Source organism: Vicugna pacos, chromosome 9, assembly GCF_048564905.1.
Source record: "Vicugna pacos chromosome 9, VicPac4, whole genome shotgun sequence".
NCBI classification, from domain to species: domain Eukaryota; kingdom Metazoa; phylum Chordata; class Mammalia; order Artiodactyla; family Camelidae; genus Vicugna; species Vicugna pacos.
The window spans coordinates 776,705-795,891 of record NC_132995.1 but is presented as its reverse complement, the minus strand read 5'-3'; the positions used below and the strand labels follow the sequence as shown (position 1 = coordinate 795,891).

Sequence of the window (19,187 nt, the reverse complement as noted above, 5' to 3'; positions counted from 1 at the left end):
GAAAAAAGTCCTGAGTGCAGTTAATGTGGGAAAAATCCTTCAGCTGCTAATCTGACCTCATTCAATACCAGAGACTTCACACTGGTGGAAAACCTAGATATGCTGGCATCTACAGTTTCCTGCTAGTGTATTTGCACTGGTGAAGAGAAGTTGTGAGTGAGAGCCATCTACCTGAAGTAAAGCCCATACTTCTGAAAATCCGCCGTGGGAAGATTCACCTTAAGGTCCAGGTATGTGAGAATCTTTCAGGAGTTGTGTTACACCTTCTTACCTGCCCAGGACCCTTGCCAGATTTATGTCACTGCCAGTTCTTTGGCAGAATTCATTTCACCTCTATCACCTGGCAGGTCCACACAGGGTGCAAAAGTTACGTCCCAACATTCTCAGGGTGCTGACTTCTGTCCCATCCCCATTTGCAGGGGGAAATAAGAGTGGTCTTAGGCCGTATGGGGTCCTCATTCCTGTCTCATTTCCAGGTTAGGGCATGGACTGGCTCATTTTAGGTCCAGTGGACCTGATCTGAATTCTGTTGGTGATTTGCCAGGAAGGACTGCATTTTCAAGGATATGTCAGTTTCTGGGGACACTTATCTTGAATTTTCCCAGCCTCCAGGTCACCAACTGCATGCCTCATGTTTGTTTGCATTTTGCAATAATAAAGGCACTAATGTTTAAGCCACCTCTGACCTTCGGGTTCTGTTCCTGGGTGGTGATCTGAAAACAGCTGGGCTCTACCAGCATTAGGGACTGCACAGCTTTCACGGGGTCCTGTGTGGTGTGCCTCAGACACGTCAGGGTGATTGAAGAATGTAGGTCTCTTTCTGGCTTTAGCCCCAAGTACATTGTTGCCCAGGGTCTCCTAGGAAGGACTGCCGAGTTTTGTGTTCCTCATGTGTGGACTTGGTGTCAGGATTCTTTGTGAGCTCAGTGAACACCCTGAGGAGCCAGGAAGTTGTGACACCCTCCCGTGCTTCTGGGAACAAAATGGATTGTTTTTCTTGGTCACGGTGAGTATCACATAATGCTCAGCAGTTGCCCTGCAAAAGAACCACATGCCCTGATCCCCAGTCCCCAGAATTCACTAGATAGTGCCACTGAAAGACTGAAGGGCCAAGGGGAAGCATGCTGGTAAAGTACCACTGGAGCAGAGGAGATGGCGGGGAAGTAGGTGGGGAGCCCCTGCTCACACTGCATCCACAGATTCTCCAGTGAGTGTGACTGTGCATTATCAGTGTGCACAGATGCACAGAAATCCTCAGGACCTCCAGGCATGTGTGTCTTTTGTGGCTGAGGTCATTGTCAGAGAAAATATGCTATTACTTTTGTGGATTTCTGTGGTCTCTCTGGAATGTTCAGGAAAGGCCATTGCTAAGCAGGCAGAGAAACTAGCATAGAGAGAAAGGAGATGCCTTTGTTCACATTGTGGCTTTGTCACCAGCCAGCATTCCTGCTAACTTAGGGGGAAGGGATCCATTCCTCATCAGTATTTGCTACCACTAAGGCAAAGGTGCTTCTCCAAGGTCATTAGAAAAGAGAAGCAAGAAAAAAAAGAATACACACACACACACACACACACACACAAATATTTGAATTACTCTGCTGTACACTAGAAACTAATGCAGCATTGTAAATCAACTATAGTTCAATTTTTTAAAGAAAGAAAAGAGGCAGTAAAAGATTGCCAGACCTGATTTTCTGAAAAGAGTGGGAGATCTAAATTTTTCTTTCAGACTATTTTGTAGATTATTAATCCAGTAGAGTTGATGTGAAGTATATTAGAAGTGTACAATTTAAATTTTACACCCATGTAAACCCACAAAACCTCATAATCACCATCATGGACATGTCTCACCCTCGCAGTTTACCTCAAGCCCTTCCTCTCTCCAGGCTTCCAGGCCGTCAATTATTTACCTTCATTTATAGGGAATTATTTTGTATTTTCTAGAATTTTATATGACTTTTTCCATAAAATATTTATTTCCGGTTTTTTTTTTCTGGTTTCATTTATAGTTCATAATTATTTTGAGATTCTTCAATGATCCTTATATAAGTAGTGGATTCTTTTTATTGCTGAGTAGTATCTTCTCTATACTTATACCATTCATTTATCCATTTTTCTGGTTATAAGAATTTGGGTTACTTCCAGTTTGGGCTACTATAAAGGTGCTAGAACATTTGTGTATATTTCTATGTGTACATATGTAATTTCACTTGTGTTAGTAACTCGGAGTATAATGCCTGAGTCATAGAATAGGTGAGTGTTTAACCTACAGAACTGCCAAACTGTGACCTAAAAATCAACGTTTGTGTTTACAGACCTTGCCAGGAGTATGTAAAATGCTTCCACGTACCTGCTAACACTTGGTATGATCAGTCTTTTGAATTTACCCTTTTAGTAAGGAAATAGTTTTAGTTGCATTTCCGTAAGAATTCATGATATTGAGCACTTTTTTTCATGCGTTTGCCATCTGTATATTTTCTTGGTAAAATGTCTTCATATCTTTTGCCTAATTTTTTATGTGGTGGGTATTTCCCATTTCATTAAGAAGTAATCAGCTCATTTTTGTTCCTCATTTTTTTTGTGTTATATACAGTGTAATTAGCACAGATGTCATATACTCATAAATTTAATCTGCATTAAGTGTAGACTTCCAGTAATACATTGAAGTCCTGGTTTGTAGTGTTCTCGAATTTTCCTGATACAAGTACTCTCACCGTGGCCAATTTCAAACTGCCCACATGATATCACTGAACTTGAAGCTGGGAAGATTTGCCAGAGATACATCATTACACCGTACTTCTCCAGTAGCTACAATAACCTGTAGGACACAGATGATAATAAAAAATAGTAAAATTATTAGAAAGTGATGTTTTGAATATTTAATGAAGGTATAATTGACTTAACTTATAAACTGCACATATTTGGAATGTACATTTTGATGTTTTCTTACATGCTTACGCCCCTGAAACCAAAATTTTTATTGGAAACAAGATAATCTGTCTAATGGCACTTACTCAGTAAATTATTCAATTAAATATTTCAATTTAAGAAACAAAAACAGAGCAGGCAAAATATTTGAAGTGCAGGCAATTCTTGAAGGAAAAAAAAACCAAACGATATTTTTCTCACAAAGGGTCAGAAAGAATACACATTAAATTAAAAGTTGAGATGCAGTTTGCCATTTTATTTTGAAGTCAAAGCTACACTGTTTTCAGTATGAATCCTCTGGAAGTTTGTGTCTTTGTTCTTGCTGACAAAAGCCATAAGCAATCTAACATAATTCATAATAATTGGGATTCTGTAAAGTGATTGGGGAATTTCAATAAACTTTAAAACATTCTGAAGGAGCATAGTTATAATTTAAAGTGTTATTAGCTCTAGGCAGTCTTAATATTATCACCCATATTTAACAGGAGCAGATTTTAGCCTCTAATTTCTAAAGTTATTTAATGTTTTTAAACTAGGGTTTATTGAAATCTCTTATCACATTTCGGTTGTCACACTTGGTACATACCATAATAAATCCAATTAGCACTATGTTTGGGGAAGAAAATAGCTGCCTATTACCTGCCACAGATCCAGGAGCTGGGTCTTGAAGGGCATGTCTCATGAGCTACAATCATGCAGCTGTACTCAGGCATCTAACAGGGGCCGAAAGAGCGCTATGGGAATGAAACAGCCAGGAAGTCGGATCGAGGGAGTGAGGAGAGATGCTACTGTGTGTTGGTGAATCCAAAGGTCACTGGAATGTCAACTCATTGTTTACTTTCAGACTAATATGGTTGGGAAGGAAAGCATTTGTGTTACATTTAGCCTCATACTTATTTACATGAACAAAGAAGTAGGTAAAATAATACAATTTAATCAATTAAATGAGAAAATAGAAAGGCCAGAAATCACGTTGGAAGACATATCGAAAAGTATATTTAACCTACAAATCAGATTCAGTACCTTGAAGTGAGAAATGACCAGTTTTGTTTAGGTGTGAGACAGAACCGTAGGTGTTAGGTTCCTAGGAGGAATGGCATCTCATGGTCGATTACTGCTTCGTTGGTCCCATCTCTGAAACCCCAATACCTCACATGATTCAAATGAATGAGGCTGTTCAGTCTTCACAGGCCGGTACTTTGCTATTATGTGTGTTCTATTCAGTGCCTGTTTCAACAGCCCCTCCACCTACACAGGAACTCAGTACTGTACATCTTTACTCAGTTGTCCACAGGGTACCTCGGAAGTTCAGCCATCACATACAACCTCAGCTGGCAAGAATTTAATTGGATCCAGCTGTTCCCAGGCACCCAAGTAGGGTGCAACATTGATGACACCCCTTGAGGGGACCTGCTAGACACTCATGCAGGACATACAGTCACGGTCGTGCATAGACAGGGCAGGTGGGCTGTTGCCCAGCACAGGCTTCAGCGTTGTGCCACACCAGCAGAATTCTTAGCTTCATCCAGTGTGCCTAAGGGCCGCTGTATTGCTGACGTAGTTAAAAGGCAACTGATTTTGTCAGCTTCCATCAATCTCAAGCAAGCCAAGCCTACTTGGCTTCCAGAGGCAACGTATTCTTCATTTACTACCGAGGCTTATTTATGCGCTCACCCAATAATCAGCCCACTTTGGGGCCTTTACAACAGAAGGCCCCTAGAGTCAGTTCAGATGGCCGGCCATACAACATGCACTTCTGGTGCCTCCTGGGGACGTGGGTGGAAGCTCTGGCACCCAACTCCTATGCTTTGTAGAGTCTGGGCCCGTGATGGCAGTGAGTTTCCCAGGGGTTTCTGATGCAGAGTGCTGCCTGTCTCAACTTCACATTACGTGTCATTGAAGTAACAACAGCTGGCAGCTCACCAAGTCCTCTTGAAAAGGAAAGCTCTCACAGGACCTGAACTTGTGATGCTCTGTGCCCAGTAACCCAGTATTTCCTAGGTCATGAGAGCAACACCCCATAAACTCAGCATGACTGTCAAGGCCTTGATACGTGACGGAGCCCAACCTGGATCTCTGCCCAACCTGGATCTCTGGGTGTATCCCGCCTGCAGGAGGAGGTGGCCACCGCCGTCCTCGGTCTCATGCCAGATGCCACAGTGCTGAAGGATGGTACACCTCTCCTGGTCACTTGGCTGCCTGGGTGTACACTCGGGGTCAACTAAGCAAACAACAGCGGGAGATGCCATATATCATTGACAGTAGTGCCAACAGGACGTGTGACGCAGCTCTCTGGAGGGCTGCAGCTTTTCTTTCTCTAAACGTGACTTCCCTGGAAAAGCTCAGGCCTGAGGGTCAGGATACGGGCCTAACTCCAGGCAGTCATCTTACTAGAGGATGCCCTGGCCAACAAACAACCCCGGCTACAGTTCTTCAGGGGCTCCTGTGTCATTGCCAATTCTAGTTCTTCAGTGCGGCCAACAGAAACAACAATGTCTCAGTCAAGACTGCTCCCTTCTGGTGAAGAACTTTACTCCAAAGATGTAAATTAAGGTCGTGTACATCTTTGCCCACACCAACAGCTGAGACTGAGTTTGGTTCCTAGGGTGATAGATCAGAACAAATTAAAAAAACTAGAAAAACTTTGTCAGATGTCTTTAGTCCACTGCACTCAGGAAACAGTCATAGAGGAAACTCCGTCCTTGAAGCTTGGGCGGAACACAAAGGGCTTTTCCACTCCTCTGCTGCTCTCAGCGTGGTGTCAAGTCAAGGCCCTCTGTGTGAACACCTGTCGTCAGCAATACGTCAGAGGGATGCCGTCCCTGGGGGGGTCTCGCTGCTACCGTCACTGGAAATCAACATCATCAGGCCGCTGGCCTCTCTGCCAGTGCCACTTGTGACTTGACAGTGGTGGCTACCGCCAGCCTTCTTATTTGTCCACTGCGCTTGATATGCCACTGTTGAAGCTACTGTACAGGGCCTCCCAAAAAGTCTTCCTTCCTTTCGGAGTTCTAGCCATTACCATAGTGAACAAAGCTCTCACTCTGTAACAGAGCATTCAATAGACATTTCAGCTTCCCCATCAGTCCCGGGTGCTGGTCTTACAGAATGCCACAACAGCTGACTTAAACAAGCCTTCTAGGCATGTAAAATAACACCTGATCTTATAAACAGTCTCCCTCCTCCCACTGGACCTCATTTTACAAGATTCCCAGCCTAGGGCCCTCTACTCCATACCAGATTGCACTGGAGGCAGTTAACCTTTTCTTGCCCGGTGCGGTAACGTATCAGGTTTACAAAGATCATTTTGAACTAAGCATGCCTCCTTGTTCCTCCTTTTACTTACCTTTTTTGGTCTCATCCCCATCCTGATGGGGTGGAAGCCAGGCCGAGTCTTGAATTGTTAGTAATGGCCCTCGCACTCTTGAATACCCCCTGGCTATCTGCCTGAGTTACGTTGCACCTTGGTAATGTTGATTTGCCCAGCCTGAGCCTTAAGATTTGCCAAATATTCCTAGCTATAATGGGTATTTGATTTCTAGTGCCCATGATAATCTCACTTAGGAAGTAGAGATCATGGCTTCAGGACCCACACCCACAACAGTATGAATAAGCAGAGACGCCAAGGAAGATTAAAACTGGGCTCCTCTCAGGATCTTACAGTAAGAAGTGCAGGCTCCCCCAACCACCACGCATACCTGAAGTGGGGACATCACGGGTCCACACCAGGCCCCCAGGGTCAGTGGGCCTTGGTGACTCGGGTGAGAGCACTCAGAACCAGTGCTATTGCTAGTCCTTCCGGTTTTCGTAGCTTACCTGTGCCTGCTTTGGATAAGTAATAGCCTGGGCCTGGGACACCACAGACCGTGTTCAGACCCCTCGTGGCCATGCCGTAGCTGCTTGGCTCTATTTTGCCACACTGACACCCTTACTTAAATGGCCTCTTAAACATCACTTCCACAGCTGACCAGTCCTTGGCACCATACTTTTGTTCCCCTCTCAGTGGCAAAATTCTGTACAGTTGTATATGCTGTAAGGCTCCCTTTCAGCTGCCTGGCCACGTTGCAGCCCAGTTCAGCTGATCTTAAAGTTTGATTGTCGCACACCCACACTCTGTTGATCTATTTGGCTGGCCACCTGTGCAGACCTAAACTTCAGCTGTTCTCTTGCCTTTCCCTTTGAAATACCAGCTCCATCCATGCAGGATGGTCGTTACAACATCCTGACCAAAATTCTTACTAGCAGTAGGGGAGGATATATTTCAGTGGTAAAGCACACATTTAGCATGCATGAGGTCATGGGTTCAATCCCTAGTACCTCCCCTAAATAAATAAATAAGCCTAATTATTTGGAGTCAGATTTGTTCTTCCCTGTTACAGTACAGCTACATGCGTATCATTAATTTATTTTCAATAAAGTTGCCAAAGTAATTCAAAAGTGAAAGAATAACATTTTCAACAAGTTATTCTGAAAAACTATTATATTCTCATGCATAAAGATAAAAAGGAACCTTAATCCATCCCTCAAAATATTCACAAGTGAGGCCGGAAACTATAGCTCAGTGGTACAGCGTGTACTTAGCAGGCATGAGGTCCTGGGTGCGATCCCCAGTGCCTCCATTAAAGTAAATAAATAAGTAAAAACCTGGGGGTAGGGTACAGCTCAAGTGGTAGAGCACATGTTTAGTACGCACGAGGTCCTGGGTTCAATCCCCAGTACTTCCATCAAATAACTAAGTAAATAAATAAACCTAATTACCTCCCCTTGAAAAAAAAATTTTTTTAAACTTAATTACCTCCCAACCAAAAATAAATTTTTAAAATATTCCCGAGTGAACTCAAAATGGATCATAGATCTTAATATAAGATTAAAAATACATATATTTTATTAAATATGTCTTAAATATAACATAGGAATATAACATAGGACATTTATAGCATGTCATAAATATAACAAATATAACATGCTTTAGGCCAAGATTTCTTACATAGGAAAAAAAACAAACCATAAAAGAAAAATATGATAAACTAGACTTTAATAAAATTAAAATTTCTTACAGTTCAAAAGATATTAAGACTCACAGACATAGAAAAGAAACGTATGGTTACTGGGGGGGAAGGGAGTGTGTAGGGGTAAATTGGGAGTTCAGGATTTGCTGATACTACTGACTATGTACGAAGTAGATAAACAGTATGGTCCTGTATAGCACAGGGAACTATATTCAGTATCTTATGAAAAAGAATATGACAAGGAGTATATATGTATATGTATAACTGAATCACTATGCTGTACACCAGAAATGAACACACTGTAAACTGACTATACTTCATTAAAAAAAAAAAATACTGTTAAGAAAAAAAAAATCTGTCTACAGCCTAAGAGAAAATATTTATACAAAACCTATACCTGATACACGGCAGATATCCAGAATATGTAACAAGATAAACAACACTACTAAAAAATAGGCGAATCATTTGAACACATATTTCACTAACGATGGTGTATGAATCGTAAATAAGCACAGTAAGTTCACCACTATTAATATTTAAGGAAATACAAACAAGAACCACAGTGAGATCCCACTGCACACTCATTTTGATGGGTAACATTCAAAGACCAACCAATTCCTAGCTGTTGAAGATGTGAAGAAACCTGGAACTCATACATGGCTGGTCGGAGTGCAAAATAATAAAAATAAATGTAGAAGACACCGGCAGTAAATGAAGTTAGTCATCCACTCACCATGTGACATAATCTGATTCCTAAGTATAACCACAAGAGAAATGGAAAAAAAAATTTTTTTAAAAGAGAAAAGGAAACCTGTGTCCACAGAAATACTTGAATGTATGTGCAGGTTCCCAGCAAGTTTATTCTTCAACGCCAAAAACTGGATAACAAAAACAAACATCCAGCCACAATGAATGGTAAGAAATTGTGTTATATTTATAAATGGAAGACTCCCCATCAATATGAAAGAATAGATTAATGACACAAGGGGGAAAAAACCATCAATTTCAAAGCATTACAGTGAATATGGATGTGTGCATCATCTGTATCAACAACTGCCTTAGAAAGACCAAAAGCCTTCCTACTGAGATTGGATGCCAACATCTAACAGGAAAACAGAAGGAAGCCTGGGATATAGTCCTGGGTGCCCAGTTCAGATGGGCCACCCCAGGTGATAGAATCGAAGATGTGCTCCTCATCTTGAGAAAGGCTGGGACCCAGGACCCAGTGCTGCAGTGCTTGCACCTGGGCAAGTGGCTGCCCCAGCAACAAAATACAAAGAAACCATAACAGACTAAAAATAACTGCCTGCATGTGCAGCTGGGGCAAATTATAAAGAATAAAGTACAAAAAAGGCCAAAACCCAACTGCCACTTTTGAGGTACCAGGAGCAAGAGCAGGGTACTTGCAGCATGATCCCTGCAAGCAGCACCCCCGAGGGGGTGAGCAGACCACCTAAGCCACCCCTCCGACCGGACCCACTGATCTGCCCCTACCCCCCACCCCCTACCAGGGAGGGAGCAAGGGCATCTGTTGCTTGTTCTCACTCCCATGTGCCACAGCACAAGTCCCAGTAAAGCCTTGCCTCAATTTCTTATCTCATCTCTTATCAAATTCTCTTGATTAAAAACTCCAAAAAAAAATACCTAATAACAACTAAATAAATAGATCTATTTACCTCCCCCAGCAAAAAAAAGTTGGGGAGGGTATAGCTCAGTGGTAAAGCACTTTCTTAGCATGCACGAGGTCCTGGGTTCAATCCCCAGTACATCCATTAAGAAATAATAAAAATAAATAAAAAATCCAAGTACCTGAGTAGGTAATCTCTGAGCTGTACTAAATGGCTAGATTGAGGGCCACTGGGAGGCAGGAGAGAGCCTTCCAATTCGCATGGGGTGGGAGTGGGGGCTCTTCCACCCGAGTATCATTCTCCCTTTCCCTCTGTGCTGTCTCAGACCCCATCCCACCCCCTCACCATTCCCTGGTTAGGACTCTTGCCTTCCTGCATTCATTTCTCTGCCATGCCCACCAGCCTCTACACAGATGCCCTCAGGCAACATCTTGGTGCCCCAGACAAAAGTCACCTGTGCCTCTGTATTCTTGTCCCCGGACTCACCCACACGCGTCGTCCTGCCTCATCCCTGAACTCCTGCCACCTCTCCCACATGCTTCAGAGTCCAGCAGCTTAAGGATCTCAGGTCCACACCTGACTTAGGCTACTGAACACCCACACCCCCTCCATGTCTGCTGCCAGGTCATCACATATTTTTCCCCTCTTTCAGACACTACTTGGATCCAGATCTTGGTGCCTCTACTTCCATTTTCTTTTTAAAATTTATTACTTATTCATTTAGTTAGTTGGTTTGGGGGACAGTAATTAGGTTTTTATTTATTTATTTTTTAACAGAGGTACAGGGGATGGAACCCAGGACCTCATGCATGCTAAGCATGTGCTCTACCACTGAGCTGTTACCCTCCCCCTCCCCATTTTCTTTATGTTTTTCTACAACTAGCATTTAATAGCAATGGGTATTCACCTCTGTTTCAGAGGCATAAAGCAGAGAAAATTCCTTCCCACAGGCAGGTCACAACCTTTGTGCTTTCATGCTTTCTGTTTCATTCTCCGACCTTTTGTTGTTCAGATGTCACCTTCAGTCTGACCATCGGACTAGTTCAGTCTTTAAACACCCCCATCCTCCTATTTATTCTATCTAGTCCTTTCCCTTTTCTTGGCATTGGGGGGGTAGGTAATTAGGTTTACTTATTTATTTTTACTGGAGGTACTGGGGATTGAAGCCAGGACCTTGTGAATGCTAGACCCTTCCCCCATCCCAGTCCTTTCTTTATAAACATTTTCTGTAACAAGCATTTCCCCAGATTTTTTAAGCATATCTTCTTGCTCCTATGGCCTTTGTCTTTCCTCATCTCCTGGATTATTTCACCCTCTTATTTTAATTTCTTTGTACTTTTTTTCCAGTTCTTTATTCCATATAGTGTGTGAGGCTGACCATGCTGTTCTGAGACTGCCCTCCTTCTTTCATACCTAATTCCCATGCCCTGGTTGTATGAGTTGCTCTGTATGTGTCTGGAGGAAAGGTCAGGGTCAGGCCAGGTGCCCTGGCAGATGCAAGAGTGTGAAATGAGGAGATGGGGACCAGGAAGGGAGCCCAGTTCCACCCCACTAGGAGACCAGGCTTGTCTATTTTCATCTTAACTTGGCCAGTGTGGAGGCATCTCCTAAGCTGTCATCCATCACAAAGGTCTGTGGGGTGAGAGGGGATGGCCTGACAGCCCAGGGGCAGTGGATCTGCCTGACCTCGCCTCAAACCCTGTTGCCCAGATATCACTGTCTATTCCAGCACCACAGTCTGAAGGTGGTACAGGAAGGTGGTGGCTGTCCCGAGGCCATGTCGATGGTAACTGAAACCGCTTTTCTTTAACTCTTCCTTACCACAGCTTTGGACCTTCATCCAGGGAGGTCTGCAAGGACCTTGATTCCCCTCATGTTTTGGAACCGGACTCTGTGAATTGCCATCATCTGTGTTTCTCTCTATCTTCTGATTTCTCTGCTGCAATCTGGGGATATAATCAGCAGCCTTTGCAAGATTACCATCTCTCCTGGACCCTGAAACTATCTTTTTTTTTAATTCTTATTTTTTTTATTTAAGTGTAGTCATTTTACAATGTTAGTTTCAGGTGTACAGCAAGGCAATTTAATTATACATATGCATACATATATTTTTTTTCAGACTCTTTCCCATTACAGCTCATTACAAGAAATTGTGCTATATAGACAGTAGGTCCCTGTTGTTTATCTCTTTTATATATAGTAGTGTGTATTTGTTAATCCCAAACTCCTAATATATCCCTCCCCTGTCTTTCTACCCTGGTAACCATACTTTGTTTTCTATGTCCATGAGTCTATTTCTGGTTTGTAAATAAAATTTGTATTTTTTTTTTTAGATTCCATATATAAATCATACCATATGATACTCTTTCTCTGTCTAACTCACCCGAGGCTGGGTTAAAGTTTCCATTCCATAAATCCTTCTGCCTTCCCGGCAGCTGCCACATTAGATTAGGCCATACTCTCACACCTGGAATATTCATTTCAAATTGACACATAGTAGGACCTGCTGAGTGCTGAGCTGTGTGTAAACCACTGGGGATACTGTGCTGAGCACAACAGAAAAGAATTCCTGTCTATGGAGGCTGACAGACAATAAACAAGACAAGCAAGGAGAAGAGAGATTTTTGTCTGATGGAGATCAGTACAATGGGGAAAATGCAGCTGAGAGGGTAGAGACAGATTGATCGGGGCCGGGGTGGGGAGGTGCTGAGCTTTAGAAAGTGATCAGGAGTTGTTTGGAAAAAGAGCTGGAATGAATTCATGGAGAGCTGAGGTTCTTCTTCCAGGGAGGGAAGGGGGAGAAAGGCCCAGGGTAGGGGTGCAGCTGCTAGGTTCTGGGCCAGCCCAGGCCAGCGAGGGTGGGGCATCGCAAGCAAAGGGGCAGGAGGAGGAGCTGAGGTGGTTAGGACCCCAGAGCCAGGTCAGCAGGGCTTCCTGGTCACTGTCAGGACGCAGTGTGTCCATGATGCTCGCGGTGTGGGCAGAGGACACCACCATTCTCCACACCCTCTCCCATCTGAAGGGAGGTAAGAACAAAATAGAGTAAACGTATAAATTCTAAGGGCAAGTGGTGGACGTTTTACGTACATTGAGTCCGATGGCAAAAAGACCTTGCACTTTGTATGGCTTGGTTTTCTTGTCAGTTTCACATTTCTGCTAATTCACATTTATTGAATTTTGTGAAATTGTGAGTCCATGGGGAGCAGAGATGCTCTTTACCATAGGCGGTCTGAGCTTTGCTCTAAGTGACTCGCAGCCACTGGGGGGTTTCCAGTGAAGAGAGACCTGTCCAGACTCAGTTATAACAGGGTCCCTGTGACAGCTGCTTTGAGAAAGAGACGTGTGTGTGGGAGGAGGGGAGGCCAGGTAAGAGCTGACCTCATTAATCCAGGGGAGGGATGATGGTGCCTGGGCAGTGGAGGGGTGAAAAGTGGTTTGATTCTGGATATAACTTGAAAGTAGATGGCGATTAGTGTCAGGACGGCTGCAAAAGCCCCTTCTCTCAAAAAAACCCGAACAACAACTCCATCTGCTTCCCTAACTCTTCTCTCGTCTTCTGGGTGGTCACTCACTCCACTATGAGTCAAGAAACAGAAGTGTTGAGTTTTCCTGAAACCTCTTCCTCCTGCTTTCCCTCTGGTGTGTACAGGACCCTCCACTCCCAGCCAGACCTTCAAACCAGGAGGCTCCCATCATTTTAACCCCCTCCTCTTCCTCAGTCCCCATAAGTCCATCAAACGTCATATGCTTTCTTGACATAAAATAAGCACTGCTTTTTCCCTTCCCACGAAATGATCTTAGTTTCAGCCCCTGTGATTTGTTGGACTAGGAACCCCTTCTTTGGGGTCCCAGGGCACCCTCTGACTCACCAACCCCAGACTGGCAGAGGAGGAGAGAACGCTAGTTTTGTTCTCTGCTTCACTCACAATCCACAAATCTTGGAAAATTGTAAAGTGTTAGCAAGTCTGTTTAAGAGTCACTTAGGAGAAAATTAGACCAGAACATATGTGAGACTAAACTTCATATCCCTGCTTGTAAGTGTTGTTACATTTCACTGCAGAAACATGAGTGTGTTTGGTTATGGGGAGCTGAAGCTGGAGGAAGATTCCAACAGGGATCCATCCCATCAACAGGCAGGGTTTTATCCAATCAGGTCTTTAAATGCATCACTGTCCCAGGCTTTTTTTAAAAAGGGAGGAGTCTGGGGAAGGCACATCAGACGAACCCAGTGTGGGAAGCCAGTCACACAGCAGCTCAGCCTTCAGCCCAGGACTACCCGGTTTGAAGTTCAGTCTTCTCAAGGAGGTGAGTTTCCTGAACAAAAGGACCATGTCCAGTTTCATGTATGTGAGTGTGCATGCATGTGTATGTGGGCATAGCTACGGGGAGAGAATTCCTAGGGTCACAGATATGCTGTCTCTTGGGCGTGGGGGATGGTCTATCGTGACAGCCACTCTGGCTGTACAAAACCTGGCCTGACTGAAGGAGATGTCTCCCAGGACAGTCTATTTGTATGGCTTTGTGGTCTTGTTAATTTTATGTTTTAGTAATTCATTTTTATTGCAGCTTGTGAAAGTATAGGTCCATGGCCAATTGAGGTTGAAATTTAAAGAGTGCGTGTCAGCGAGTTAGCAAACTTTTACTGAGTGTTTACCGTGTGCCAGCGAATGCTCCATGTGCTTCACATGTATTAACTTTTTAGCTTCCATGGCAGTTCTGAGCTGGGTGTCCTTGGCAATCACAGCCCCCATGACAAAGATGTAGGTCTCCTGGGTAACGTGTCTGGGGTCACAGAGCTTGTAAATGCCAGGCTCCAGATTAAGAACGTGGGCAGTGGGTTGGTAGGGAGATTGTGTTTGGTTTTTTTAATGAGATGTAATTGACATATAACATTGTACTCATTTCAGATGTAGGACACAATGATTCAGTATTTCCATGTATTGTGAAATGATCACCACAATAAGTCTAGTTAAGATCCATGGGAGGGGGTGGGTATAGCTCAGTTGTAGAGTGTCCTGCCTGGGTTCAGTCCCCAGTACCTCTATTAAATAAATTAATAAGTAAACCTCCGCCCTTCCCCTCCCCGCCCCCCGCCAAAAAAAAATCCATTGGCATGGATAATTACATTTCTTTTTCTTGTGAAAATTTTTAATACGGTGATTTCAAATTCCAAGGTCTTAGCCATAATCATGCTTCTCCGTTTTGTCTGTGTGAAACTGCACATCTGTACGTGTGACCATGCGGTCTGTGTGTGCCTGGGGTACAGAAAGAAAAGTCATGGGGAGGCCCAGATGAAAGAGGAGTTGTGAATTCTACAGAAAGAAAAAAAGAGAGAGAGAGAGAACACCTACTGTCCTGGGTGTAGATAACCAACCGCAACAGCTCTAGAGGGGCAGCATTGGGGGGGTGAGAACAGGCCCAGGCAAAGCCTGTGGAGACCGGAAGGGGCCTGGTGTTTCCCCTTGAGAGCTGGAGAGAGCCCTGGCGGGAATGCAATGGGACAGTGGAGCGTGACCTGAGCAGATTAGCATTTTAGAAAGGTTGACTGGATAAGTGTGGTAAGTGGGTGAGGCAACCATGTGTTCAGTTTTCTCCTAAACCGTTTTTGGTAGGATCATCTTTGCCTCCTTGATTGATGAGATCAAGGTGGCCCGTCTGATCGCATCACCGGGGAGGTTGGCACAAAGCATGAAGTGAATGAATCAACTAACAGGAACTAATTAGGTATTTGAGTGCCCACAAATCAATCCCAACAAACACCCACATTTTCTGGTTCTGTGGCATGGCATTTGCTCTTGAAAAAAAATACAAATCTTTGAAATGTTACCTATATATAAAAAAAGAAAAGAACACAAAAACAGAGCAATGATACACAAAGAGGATTAAACCTTTCATCTACTTGACATCCCGAGGGGTGTGCCTGTGGCTGCCCAGATAATGTGATTTGCAGTCAGAAATCGATATTGAGTAATGCAAACTCAGTTTCACCCCTGAATCCTACATTCCAATGGAAAAGGACAGATAGAAGAAACAGGTCAATATAAAATTATAACTTTGATAAAAAGCAGTGAAGCAAGGACGACTGCTTTTCATAAGGAAGTGTAATTGTTTATGTAAAAAGAACGACAGTAGAGGTGAAGGTAAAGGGAACGTATTGTTGGGCTGACATGCTGTAGCTGGGGTGGTTCTGCAGATGTTTGTGTCTGATGCAGGGGTTTCCAACCCAGGATGGGATCACGCGTGTGGATTTCAGCCTGTCCTATTTCATTCACTGTATCGTCGACTTTTAAAATAATATTTTGCCTTCTTACCGTGACTGAAGGAACATCCTTGTCTTAGATCATTGCCTTCATTCAGTTACATCATGTCCAATTACCATTTAAGACCCCATTGACTCTTTAAAATGGAACATTTTTTATTGAAGTGTAATTTACATACAGAAAAATGAAAAAGTGAAAGCATATGGCTTAGTGGATTTTTATAGAGAAACAATCCTGTGTAACTACCTCCAAGATCAAGAGGTCCAGCCAAAACTGAATGTACAGTATCCCAGGCACTCTTTAGTCCCAGGCAAACAGGGATGGGCTCTCCATATGTACCTATCCCAGTATCTACTCTTATCTCCAAAATTGTAACCAGCATCCTAAATAATGTTGATAATTTGTACACTTTCCAAAGAACATAAGTGGGAATAAACGGAATGTATCATTCGGTGCCTGGATTATTCCATTTCACGTTGTGTTTTGTGGTTATCCCATGTTGTTGCATGAAGAAGTTCGTTCATACTCTTTGCTGTCAAATGTGCCTCTACATCAATTAAATATAATCTGTCCGCATTGAATGTTGGACACTTGGATTGTTTACAGAATGGGAATATAATGAATTACGTTGATATAAACATTCTTGTATATGTCTTTGATGCACGTGAGTATATTTTTCTGTTGAGTATATGCCAAGGAGTAAACTTGATGATTCACAGGGAATGCGTAAATATGAATTTAGTAGATATCAGTCAAAACATTTCCAAAGTGAGTACTCAGGAGCAGTGATTGAGTGTTCCAGGTGCTCCGGTCCATGCCAATGCCAACGCTATTTGATTTTAGACATACTGCATTTTGCAGCATGTTATTATAGTTTTATTTTGCATTTCTGGAATGACTAATGAGGTTGCACTTTTCTTCATTTGTTTATTCACTAAATGTCTAGTAGAAATCAAACATGAACTCAACTGAACCTGGATTTTGTTTTCAATAATACCAATGCTGTAATTAATTCTCTTATTTCAAGGTTACAGTCTTTAAACCTCCACCAGTTCTTGAAACAGATCCCCTGAGAAACAAGTCAGTAGAGACTGAATCCCTGAAGTTGTGTCTTTCTGAGACTTCTTGTTAAGAATGGCTTCAGAGCCCAGAATCTCCTTTCAAGGTGAACCATCTGGGAATGATCGTGGGTCAGGAAATTTAGACCTTAAACCCAGTCAAGGATCTGCCATCCATGAGGGAGAGGAGAACTCTGAGTTCCCAGGCACTCAGCTCAGCTTATTTCAAAACAGCAATAACTCATGTGCAAGGCAGGAGCTGCAAAGACTCTATAAATTATTTCACTCATGGCTGCAGCCAGAAAAACACAGCAAAAATGAAATCATTTCTCAGTTGGTCCTGGGACAGTTTCTGATCAGTGGCCACTGCAGTGACAGGTCTGTTTTACAAGAGAAATGGAATGCAAGTGGCAGAAACCTGCAGAAATTCATGGAAGACGTGACTGATGATGGCATGAAGCCACCTGGCTTAGTAAGTAGAGGGTGCTGGCCGCTGGGATTGGGGGCGGAGGGGTGCAAGGAATATGCAGTCTGTTGGGGTTACCTAGAAGCAGAGGAAGAAGAGTTATTACAGATAGTAATCAAGCTTTGTTTACAGGTCCACGTCCACATGCAGGGACAGGAAGCCCTCTTTTCTGAGAATATGCCCTTAAGAGAAGTCATTGTGCATCTAACAAACCAGCTGGCCATGGGAATCCCAAACAGCGTGAACGTGGGGTCACCTTTCTGGACTCCTCAAGACACTTCCATGGAAACAGGGCAGAGAGAGAAGGGTAAGTCCGGGTAGCAGGGGTGCTCTGTGTGGACTTGGCCTCGGGTACAGCTGCACGGAGTCACTTTCTCTCCACACCCCCAACCAGGAAATGAAGATAAAGAAAATGGCGGCAACGTTTCTTCGAAAACCTGTCAAGCAAATGACAGTATTACTAGTCAAAGTGATCAGACACCTCTCCTGCTCATTGTCCAACAAGAGAACTGTCCTCGGCTGGAAGAAGGGGCTGTTTCTCTGGAGAATCCACTCCGCTCCAGAAGAGCAGGTCCAGGCACCTCCAGGTCCCAGGAAGGGCCCCTGGAAGGAGCCTCTCATCAAGATGTCCTTCTGGAGGAAGCAGGCTTTCTCTCCGGGCCAGACCAGGTCACCCTGGAGCCTGTTCCTGCCCGTCGGAGCACTGAGGGAAACTCTGCTTGCGAGGAACACCGAGAAGGATTCCACGGAGTCCAAAAAGCATACAAGTGTGAGGACTGTCCCAAGGTCTTTAGGTATTTCTCTCGGTTGAAAGTTCATCAGAGGAGACACCGGAATGAGAGGACATTTGTTTGTGCCGAGTGCAACAGAGGCTTCTTCCAGGCATCAGACCTGCGTGTGCATCAGAAGACCCACACCGGAGAGAAGCCTTTCCTGTGCAGCACGTGCAAAGCGGCCTTCAGCCACAAAACCAACCTGCGGGCTCACGAGAGAATCCACACGGGGGAGAAGCCCTATGCGTGTCCCCTGTGCCGGAGAAGCTACCGCCAGTCATCCACCTACCACCGCCACCTGAGGACGCACCAGAAGGTTGCCCTCAGGAGTGTCCCCTCCACGCCACAAGCTTCCTTGGCCACAGCCCTAATGTAATGTCTATAAATCTGTATGCGAGGATGTTTATTCCCAGAGTTCTTCTCTATTTAGAATGTACTTTATAACTTCCTGATTGTATTTTGCATTTATTGCTTCACCCCAATAAAATGTAAATTTAAGGAGCGCAGGGAATTTCTCAGTTTTGTTTATTGAAGTATCTCAGGAGCCTAGAAAAGTGGCTCACTCATTTCAAATAACCAATAGATAGCTGTTGAATAAATGAATGAATGTGTAACGTTGGTGATTATTCTTTAAAATGTAAGCATGTGCCCCATGTGGGAAGACAATGAGTTCCAGCCCCAGGACATGCACACGGGCTCTCCGTGGCCCAGTCAGTCTTCCCTTGTCTGCTGCCCATCCTCTGTCCATGCCCTGTAGATCTAGTGCAGCCACAGGTGCTTGAAAAGGTGGGGTGGAGAGATGGAAATCAGAAATAGGCCTTAAGAGGAGAAGAGAGGAGTTAATAAAACTGTTTTCACTTGGGAAAAATGGTATATATCGTACATATTTTTAATGTGAATTAAGGTCACATTGTACCTTTAAAAGATTTTTTCTTATTTTGTTTTTGTTTTGGGGGTGGGAAGTAATTAGTTTTTTTAAATTTATTTACTTATTTATTATTTCTTAATGGAAGTACTGGAGATTGAACCCGGGAACTTGTGCATGCTAGGCCGGAGCTCCACCAC

The 19,187-nt window shown here is 43.7% G+C and overlaps 1 protein-coding gene across 2 annotated transcripts; it reads left to right on the top strand.

The window, feature by feature from the left end:
* Window positions 1–9: 9 nt before the first annotated feature.
* Window positions 10–18,625, top strand: LOC140698017 (zinc finger and SCAN domain-containing protein 4-like). 2 transcript variants are annotated; one of them, XM_072966492.1, is made up of 5 exons: window positions 10–230; window positions 13,759–13,870; window positions 16,853–17,355; window positions 17,482–17,656; window positions 17,744–18,625. In XM_072966492.1, exons 3-5 carry the CDS (start codon window positions 16,960–16,962, stop codon window positions 18,496–18,498), a joined length of 1,326 nt encoding a protein of 441 aa, XP_072822593.1. In that variant the 5' UTR covers window positions 10–230; window positions 13,759–13,870; window positions 16,853–16,959; the 3' UTR covers window positions 18,499–18,625. The 2 variants fall into 2 exon arrangements, with proteins under 2 accessions (XP_072822593.1, XP_072822594.1); XM_072966493.1 differs by lacking the exon at window positions 13,759–13,870.
* Window positions 18,626–19,187: the final 562 nt, after the last annotated feature.

Bases quoted from the DNA above. Each gene is read 5' to 3' on its own strand.
- LOC140698017 (XM_072966493.1), top strand. From the start codon at position 16,960: ATGGCTTCAGAGCCCAGAATCTCCTTTCAAGGTGAACCATCTGGGAAT. The intron at 17,356-17,481 runs GTAAGTAGAGGG...CTTTGTTTACAG, and splicing joins GCATGAAGCCACCTGGCTTA to GTCCACGTCCACATGCAGGG. The intron at 17,657-17,743 runs GTAAGTCCGGGT...ACCCCCAACCAG, and splicing joins AACAGGGCAGAGAGAGAAGG to GAAATGAAGATAAAGAAAAT.